The sequence below is a fragment of the Strix uralensis genome, chromosome 33 (assembly GCF_047716275.1).
Source record: "Strix uralensis isolate ZFMK-TIS-50842 chromosome 33, bStrUra1, whole genome shotgun sequence".
Lineage (NCBI taxonomy): Eukaryota > Metazoa > Chordata > Aves > Strigiformes > Strigidae > Strix > Strix uralensis.
In genome coordinates, this window is record NC_134004.1 from 1,201,968 (window position 1) to 1,211,457 (window position 9,490).

At 51.3% G+C, this 9,490-nt stretch overlaps 1 protein-coding gene across 1 annotated transcript; it reads right to left on the reverse strand.

Moving 5' to 3' along the window:
* Positions 1-2,251: 2,251 nt before the first annotated feature.
* Positions 2,252-8,854, reverse strand: LOC141936528 (keratin, type II cytoskeletal cochleal-like). The gene is made up of 9 exons (XM_074853562.1): positions 8,276-8,854; positions 7,463-7,677; positions 5,663-5,723; positions 5,077-5,172; positions 4,619-4,783; positions 3,954-4,079; positions 3,254-3,474; positions 2,868-2,902; positions 2,252-2,743 (listed from the first exon to the last, which is right to left on the reverse strand). The coding sequence occupies exons 1-9, from the start codon at positions 8,852-8,854 to the stop codon at positions 2,430-2,432; spliced, it is 1,812 nt and encodes a 603-aa protein (XP_074709663.1). The 3' UTR covers positions 2,252-2,429.
* Between the last annotated feature and the right edge of the window lie 636 nt (positions 8,855-9,490).

Consider the following 9,490-nt stretch of genomic DNA (forward strand, 5'->3'; position numbering starts at 1 on the left):
TTGTGGCTGGTGGCACAGCAACATGTTGTGCACACTTCTATTGAAAAAACAAAACAAAACAAACCTATATTTGACAGTTTCAATAATTAAAAAAAAAAAAAAAAGGCACAACAAAATATAGTTTAGCAACAGTAGCCCAGTTGGGGCGCCCTGTCTGTTACAAATGCCTCCGCTTTTCAAGCTTCACTCTATTTCCTTAAAAGAGTCTAAGAATCATGGTCAGATGCTTGAAAACTGATGCAAACTATTAAATTAATGAAGCCCAACCCATTCACCCTCCACAAAACCTCCTCTGGTGCAAACAGCCTCCGACTTCCCAAAGCCATCGCTTCCTTGCCCTTTCCCGTGTGCGGGAGGGGAGACTCGTGGGTGTGACCCTCCCCAGCCCCACCATAGCACTGTTGGGGCTCCAAGCCCTTGCAGGGTGCTCCGAGCCTTTGTCTTGCTCTGGGCCCCCACCTGCTGGAGACACCATGCTGGGGTGTCGGGTGCTTGCACACCTCTGCACAGCACCGTGGGCTGTGGGTCCCAGCGCCTCAGGAGCTCAGAGGGATTTCCCTGCCGTCAGCGCTCCAGCACGCCGTGCACGAGGTGCCTTTGCCTTGCAGACATGGCTGATGCCCCCCTCTCCTCTCACTCTCTGGGGTCCTGCCTGGGTGCACCCCCAGCTGGAGTTTGCAAGGGATGAGGGGTGGGTTGGTAGACACCAACCAGTATCCTTTAGGGACCAGCATCCCCTGTGGGCTGTGGGCCCTTCCTCATCTGCTCCCCTCCTGCCCTGGCCCCTTGGTTCATGCTGTAGGTCCCACCTTTGGGGCTGGTTCCCCCCTCACACCGTGCTTCTCAACCGCCTCTGCCAGGATTCGCACCCGGCCCTGCAGCCTCGCAGGGTACAAGAGCCAGGGGATGCCCACAGAGCCGCGGGAGGGAGCCCGGGAACAGCACAGGAGCCTGGCTGAAACCTTCCATCCCCGCAGCTCTTTGAAACCTCCCCGGGGAGACTGAATGGGAATTGGGAGGCCGGCTGCTGTGGGCACCTTGGAAGACCTCCAGGTTCATTCAAAAGGAAGCTGAGGCCCCAAAACAGCCCCTCCAGAGGAGCAGCCAGGACATTTAGTGAGATATTGGCGCATGCATGGGAAACCTCGATGTGCAAGCACTGCATGTGCAGATATTGGGCACTTTGCCCTCTTTGCTAGTGCTGCCCTCCCTCCAATTCCTCTTTCTGGTCAGGGCGACGTTCAGCTGCTCCATTCCCTTCTGTTTGATGCTGTTCTCGCTGTGTCCCTGCTGTCCCAGCCTCTGCTGCTGCCCGAGCTGGGCTCCTCTGCCATAAGATTTGCTACTGGTTGTATTAACTAACAGGCGGGCTGAGCCAGGCCCCACTCATGAATCCCAGCTAAGCCTTTGGGAATCACCTTCCTTTTCCTACTCCCTTGTGCATTCTCACTCCTGCAGTGATGGGCAGAAAGGGCAGCTTTGCAGTTAACCACCACAGCGGGATTCACCCAGCTTTTGGCTCAGCCCTGAGGCAGCTTTTCTTCCCTGTGCCCCAGCTCTCCATCCATCCATCCCACCCTCCTTTCCACCCTCCCCAGCCTGTCCCAGAGCCTGAGCCTTTAAAACTGAGTTTTGTTTCCTCAAGGCAAGGATCGTTTCTCATGAACTGCCTCTGCAGAGTCCCCAGTGCAGCTGGGGCACAGGACGCATCAATGCCCACATCAGCAGAGAAGAAAAACCAAAAAGCAACAGATTTTAAAAATGACAAATGCTTTTTATTGGACCATACAGTATGGTAGGCCTGGAAGTGAAGAGGCTGTAGCCATGAGGGCAAGGCATTAGAAATCAGTGTGGCAATTCATATACATAGAAAGCAATAACCTTTCCCACAAGTGCCTGAGAAAACAAGGGGCTGGAAAAAATCTTTAGTTGCAGACACAACATTTGGAGGTTGTAACAAGTGTTGCAGGCAGAGGCTTTTAGAGCATCTTGGAGCTGTTTTCATTGCTGAGGACCCAGGACTGTCGTTTCATGAGGCTGTCACCATTGTTTTAGGACGAGTGAAATGAATGTGCGTGGCCGAGCGCAGCTGTCCCCGTTCAGCAAAGTGCTTCCACTTCGCTTTAAATGCGTGACTCCAGGAGGAGAACAAGGACTATGCTGGAAGAGGGCCACCACCGGGGTCCACGACGGCTCTCCAAAGCCCTGTCAGTGACCTGTTACAACCTATGCTTTAGCCAAAGGTGCTCCAGATTTTTGCGGTGGGGTCCTGGTCTCCCCCCGCTGCCCCAAAGGTGGAGGGTGAAGGACGGAGGAAGGAGAGGCTCTAGCGCAGCTATTTACACCATTGATTCGTAGGGCAGCACTTGCTTTTGGAAGGCAGGAAACACGCTGTCATCCGCGCGGGGGGCCCGCCGTGCTCGCCATCCTTATCTGATGGTCTTTTTGCTAGTGGTGGTCTTGGAAACGATCCTCACACTGCCTCCCGTGCTGGAGCTGACACCTCGGCTGCTCCCGGAGCTGAAGGTGCTGCCTCCGCCGTAGCTGAGCCCCCCGCCGAACCCTCCGCTCCCGCCTCCGAAGCCGCTGCTGCTGCTCATGCTGTAGCTGCCGCCGCCTCCACCGCCGCCCATGCTGAGACCTCCGCCCATGCCAAGACCTCCACCCATGCCGAGACCGCCGCCCATGCCCAGGCAGCTGCCACCGCCGCCATAGCCCATCCCGCTGGAGCTGCTGACCACAGCTGCAGGGAGACAGAGCACACACCCGCTTTGGGGTCCTGCCGGCTCCCCAGGATGGGGGGACCTGGCCCATCACCCCTGTGGTAGGAGCTGAGCGAGCAGGGGTGGAAGGGGGCAGATACTTACAGACGCTCACGGCTCCGACTCCCTCTCCGGCAAGCCTGGTGGGAAAGGGGAAAATAAGCAACAATGCCAAAGCACAGCCAAGATACAAAGTTAGCCACAGGGACCATCTAATTAGACTTTTGTGGCCATCAGTAGGGCTTGTCCGCTGGTGGGACATGTCTGTATGAAAGGTGACAATGCTCATTTTTGTTACTGCATCATGTGCCAAGAGGTGGAAAAACTAATCTTTTCCTACAAAGCTCACAATTTAAAACAATCCCTCTCTCTGCCCTTGCTTTACATCACTTGGTGCTCGAGCCTCTTGGGGTGAGCTGTCTCTTTGAGCCCAAGGAGATGTGCCCTGCTCTGAAGAGCAGCACACAACAGGTCCATGTGCTTGCCCTCACCTGCTCTCCTCGCCCTCCAGCAGCTTCCTGTAGGTCGCGATCTCAATGTCCAGGGCCAGCTTGACGTTCATCAGCTCCTGGTACTCACGGAGCTGCCGGGCCAGGTCAGCCTTGGCCTTCTGCAGAGCATCCTCCAGCTCAGCCAGTTTGGCCTTGGCATCCTTGAGGGCCAGCTCCCCGCGCTCCTCCGCCTCGGTGATGGCTGCTTGGAGGTTGGCACACTGAAAGTAAGGAAAACAAATAGTTGATTATCCTGGGCTACCCTAAATTGCTCTCCTGATATTACTATGGTATTGTAGATACTGGCTGGTGGCTCCCAGGATGGCACTGAGAGCTCCTGATGGGCCATCAGGACAGTGTCAGAGGGTGGGTGACTGGGGAGCTGCAGCCACACTCCTGTTCCCCAAGAAAAGCAGACATCAACATCTCTGCTTTGCTACACACCTTTGCTGAGGTAGCTTGGTAGCTCAGTTTGCTTCTACAGCAAGAAAGCGGCTATCACAGCACATCCTTGTACTGAGGGACCTTCTCTGGTGGGCAAAGACAGGAGTGGCCATGTCCTCCTTAATGCAGGGGGGAAGGCCTGGCCTTCCAGCCCTGCCCCGGTCCCAGGAGCTGGCTCTGCCACGCCTGGCCACCATCACCTCCCACCTGCCCTCCACCGTGCAGCAGCTGCTCTGCAGGAGAATCCCCCTCCTACCTGTTTCTTCACGCTCTCGATCTCATTCCGCAGCCTCTGGACCATCCGGTTGATCTCTGAAATTTCTATCTTGGTGTTACGCAGGTCATCACCGTGTCGCCCAGCAGAGACCTGGAGTTCCTCGTACTGGTATGTAGAAAGGAGGAGAGCACTGGTGAGGCACCACGGGGCTGAGGGAAGGGTGAGGGGACTTCAGGGCACAAAGTGCAGGTCTGGATGCAGGTTAAGGGTGGGGGACAACATTCCTCTGAGCAACCTGCCCATGGAATAGCAGCATTTGACTTTAGTTATCAGTATATGCTAAGGCAGCAGCTATTGCATTGCATAGAGCGCCTGTGCATTGTCACCTACTGTTAAGAACCTGGGAGGGAAAGAGGAGTGTGCTGTGTCTAAGGCCAGGCTACCAGTGACTCCTTGTGAGCCCAGGGTCAAGGCATTTAAGCATCTTGTCCCTTGGTTTCACTGCAAGGAATATAAGGCTGGTCAACAGTAGCGGTCCACAAGCGAATACTGGGGATCTGTATGCAAGAGCCTATTGCACGCAGAGAAAACAAATTAACCTCCAGTGTAATGCTGTGATCCTTCCACCGTTAGTCCTGTCCCCCCATCAGCTAGCGTGATGCCACATGAATCGCAGAAATCAGTCGGTCAATCTGGTTACCCACCTTGTTTTGGTACCAAGCCTCAGCCTCAGCCCGGCTCCGGTTGGCGATGTCCTCGTACTGCGCTTTGACCTCTGCAATGATGCTGTTGAGGTCCAAGTTACGGTTGTTGTCCATGGACAGGACCACAGAGGTGTCGGATACTTGCTGCTGCATCTGGGACAATTCCTGCAGAAGATACAAAAAATGAAGTTAATGCTCTGGCATTCATGGTGGAAACCATGCAGACAAGAGGTGGCTTGAGAGCTCTCTCCACCGAGACATTTTCTTGCATTTCCCCCTGCTCTGTCTCTATCTACCCTTTTCCATCTTATGCCTGTATTATAATTTCAAAAAGGCAGTGACCACCTTCTCTTTTACCACCGTACAGCACTGAGCGTGGTGACCGGAGCTCTGGGAGGTGGAGAACTGTACGGCAGGGAGCTGGGGAGGATGCTATCACAGGGGGGCTGACTGCTTACCGCTTCGTAAAGAGCTCTCAGGAAGTTAATTTCATCTGCCAGCGCATCTGCTTTGGCCTGCAGCTCGACCTTGTTCATATAAGCACCATCCACATCCTAAAGAAAAGAAAACCAAAGATGAAACCACAAGCCAAAGTGGCTTTAGGACACCAGTGGGACCATCTCTCTGCTTCCAGGTCTGTTATTCTTTAGGCTTCTTTTTATATTGCTATGATCAAGGTATTTCTTTTTTAATGTAATGTTGGACATTTACTGTGAACCAGATCCAGGCTCTTGGGCAGAAAACAAAGCTCTGACTCACGGGGATGTGACCAGGGACAGAGTTAAACAGAGCCACAAAAGGCCAGAAGGTTTGCAACTGCAACCAGAGGAGATATCTTCTGAAAACAGGGCAGCTCCATTGGCATGGCAAAGGTTAGGTCCATCCCTCGCCTCAGGAGCACCCAGCTCTTACTCCTCGATGTACTGGCATCGAAGCCTGACCCAACAGTGAGGCTTGGAGGACCCCAGCGCCCATCAGCTTTGCTTGAACTCTGTTCATGTGAGTTAATTTCAACATCTGTCCCAAAACTCCCAGTTCACTCACCTTCTTGAGGACCACGAACTCGTTCTCTGCACCAGTGCGCCGGTTGATCTCATCTTCATATCTGTTCAAATAAAAGAGTGAGAGGGTTTTGGTGGAAATGAGGAGCAAAACCAGCATGGGAGGAAGAGATGGGACCACTCCAGTCCCAAATCCTTAGTTGTGGCTCACAGATGTATTCTTTACTCCCATCTGTTTACAGTCCAGAGCAGATGCAGAGCAAATGATCACTGACTCTGAACCTGCAAGACTCCATGGTGTGAGTAGTCACAGCTAAAATTAATAGATTTTTATCACTGCCCTTAAAGTCAAGCTCATAGAGAAACGTGTGCAGGATCAGAGCCCATTTCAGTAGGAAGCAGGAACAGACATTCTCGGTGACCTTTGCCCAAAGGAAAGTTATGCAAAAGGTTTTCAACAAAGCTGCATTGCAATACCTACAAATATATAATAATGTAACAATTTGATATTTGATATTATAATAATGCTAATGGCTCTGAATAACCCGCTGCAGCATTTAATTAAAAAAAAAAAAAAAAAAGTCTGTGATTCTTTAGCCATGATTGTGCAAGAGGAGATCATTATGCCTCAGACTGTGTTTCTGTGGAACTTTTTATGGCTCTGAGCAACATCCTCTCATCAGATAATCAGGGCAGGGCTTAGCTAGAAAGTAGACAAAACATGTAGGCTCTTGAGGCAAAGGCCTGGATTTTAAAGGCAGGTTTGTGCCAGTCCTCTAACTAATATTGGCAGAAATATCCCTGCAGATGGATCTCCGAGTGGACATGGGAAGAAGTAGAAACCAACTGGAAACCAACCCCAGACTTGAAATAAAATGCACTCTCTTTCCCAGGCAGTAGCTCCGAAATCCAGCCAATATAATTTGTCATTTTTGGCCTGATCAGTATTTCTAAAAGCCTATAATACTTATCAAGACCTGAAATGCACCCAAGTACAACATACCAGAAGCTATGTCAGTTCACCCTGTCAGCTCTAAGCACCATCTCCCCATCCCCGCCCAAAAAATCACTCTTCACATGCTTAACTGTCTAATACAAACCTATTTCAGGCCTCCAAGGTGTTTTTCTCAAATTTGCTCTTGGCCAGATCTGGTTGAATAAGGGAGAGATTGTTCTCACCAGACTACAGTCAACTAAAAATGAATGGCCTCGCCCAAAAAAAAGCACCTAAATGTCCCTTATAGTCATCAGTTGCAGACTGGCATGTCCTTAAAATGACTCATCCCACCTCCGCTGGACACCTTATCTCAGGAGGGGATTAATTTGCTTCCCCAGGGAAATCATTTTCTTTGACAAGTCAGAGAAAAGAGCTGAGCATCTTTCACGTGGTCAGAGCTGAGCGAGGGTGAGCGCACGTGGGTCGCCTGGGGCCCTCTGGAAAGGCTGGCATTTCCTTCGCAAAAAGAGAAATGGGGGATTTTGGAGCTGGCAGTTTATGTCAATGTTTCATTCCCTTTTTGCATGTCCATACACTCATGCGTTATGAGTTTTTCTGTCTCCAGGTGTATTATTTTAGGAGACTCAAAGGATCAGACCATGACCTCCGTTACGCTGGAGCAGCTTCCCACGGGTGCATGAATGCTGTGCTAAACGCTGATCCCGCACGTAAGAAATCTGACATAGCTAGAGGTAATTCTAAGACCAAGTTTTGCTTTTATATGTTCATTTTGCAAACTGGAAGAGGAACCCAGTGCAAATACAAGGTGTGCACCAGCGAGCATGAACCGCCTGCCCTGATTTTCCCGTTTGTGAATCATTTATGCTACAGAGCACGATTTCTTACTTGTTCTTAAAGTCTTCCACCATGTCCTGCATGTTCCTCAGTTCAGAGTCCAACCGCCCCCTCTCCCCCAGAAGACTGTCTAGCTGCCGTCTGAGGTTGTTGATGTAAGCTTCAAAAAGGGGCTCAAGGGATTTCCTGGTGACTGTGTGACCTTGCTCTTGGAGGAGGCTCCACTTGGTCTCCAGCACTTTGTTCTGCTGCTCCAAAAAGCGCACCTGGGGAGAAACAAAACAGGCACATGCTGAAGCCCAAGTGAACAATGCACAAAAAAACCCGCTGCCAGGAAAAGGGGGGATCATTCAACACAGGAAAACAAAGGTCAAGAGATGCTGGGACGGTTGCGGGGAAATTATTAGGATCTTCCTGATTTAGGGCACCGGATTCTCAAAAGTATCAAAAGCCTCTAAGATGTTTGGCAAGATTTTTCAAGAGCTATTAAGCAGGCTAAACACCTCTGGGTCCTTCTCCCTCCACTAGATGCTCAGCCCACCTTACTGGTTTAAACTGGTGTTATCGCATTGAGTTGTGTAGAACTTCGCCATTTTGCAACAAGTAGAAGATCCATCAAGCCTCCGGGATGTTTTTTACAGGGAGGAGGGGGATTTACTTTTTCAATAAAATAAAATGCTGAAAAACTCATCCTTGCAAAGAGGAAACATAAGACAGTTCTTAGTTTTCAGCCAAACCCACGCTGGTTTTTTGGCTGGGATCAGTTCAGGCAAGCCCCTAAATCCAAAGGAAGTTTCTTCCTGTTATCTTTTCCCGAGGCAACTGATAATATGCATGGCTTGATGTTTAAGACCAAACTCTCACCTTGTCGATGAAGGAGGCAAATTTGTTGTTGAGGGTCTTGATCTGCTCCCGCTCCTGTGTTCGCACCTTCTGGATTTCCGGGTCAATATCCAGCTTGAGGGGTGCCAGGAGGCTCTGGTTGACGGTCACTTCATGGATGCCACCAGGTGGGCAAACAGGGAACCCGGGGCCACCTCGACCATTTGGATGTCCCAGCCCAAATCCACTGCCCAGCCCATAGCCACCACCACCACCAGCTCCTCCTAAGCCAAAACCAGCGCCTGCTCCACCACCATAGCCAAGACCAAAGCCAGCTCCTCCACCAAAGCCGTATCCACCACCGGCTCCACTCCGTAGACCTCCACCGACTGAGCTGTAGGAAATTCTTTTGCTTCCACCTAGGTTATAGAGACTTCTGCTGCCGAAGCCACCACCAGCTCCAAAGCCTCCTCCACCTCCGGCTCTTCCTCCTCCAACTCTGGAGACAGAGACAGAGCTAAAACTGCTTCTGGCACCACTGCCACCTCCTACGATAGCAGAGCCTGAGCTAAAGCCCCTCATGCCCCCTCCAGTAGATGATCTGAAAGAGATCCGACTCATGGTGGCTTGTTCAATTGGAAACGCAAAGAGCAGGAGAGGGGAAAAAAAAAGGCTGGTGAATAAAAGCTGCGCGGCAGGAAAAGAGCAGAGGGCAATGGAGACAGAAACCCCTGTGATGGGAGAGCTCGGGAGCCTCCTCTTTTATCTGCTTGGAAAACTTGGCACGGGAATTCAGAACTTGACGTGCCTTGCAGCAACTTGCCTTGTCAAACACACCTAGGCTACGGCGAGGCGCTGAAAAATGCATTGTTTGCAGGCAAGAAAGTAACGGAGTGAGGGAGCTCCCCCCTCTACCAAAGCCTGCCGCTCTGAGTCATGAAATTAGAATTGAATGGGACGACTCGCTGAGGTCTGCGCTCAGGGACAGGATGCAACATGATTCTCCCAAGACCCTGGGAGCCGGTTTTCCTTAGGCAAGCCAAGGGATCACTCACTTGAGTAAAGTTCCTTGCACCGAAGCTTTTGCAAGGTGAAATTTAGGGTTTAACACGCTGCGCAGCAAACAGGGCAGCAGAAATAGGGGCTTTTCGAAGGCTGCCAGCTCTGGGACTGGATGTGCATGACGTGTTGTTGGCTTGGGAAAGGTGGGGCTGAAGGTGGTTTTACTTATCAGCGCAGCTCTTTTGATTTCTTTCA

Coding starts and splice junctions, on each gene's coding strand:
- LOC141936528 (XM_074853562.1), bottom strand. CDS start 8,854: ATGAGTCGGATCTCTTTCAGATCATCTACTGGAGGGGGCATGAGGGGC. Junction 3,475..3,953: donor TCGAGAGCGTGAAGAAACAG/GTAGGAGGGGGA, acceptor CCTTACTTTCAG/TGTGCCAACCTCCAAGCAGC. Junction 2,903..3,253: donor CTGGAGGGCGAGGAGAGCAG/GTGAGGGCAAGC, acceptor CTTTCCCACCAG/GCTTGCCGGAGAGGGAGTCG.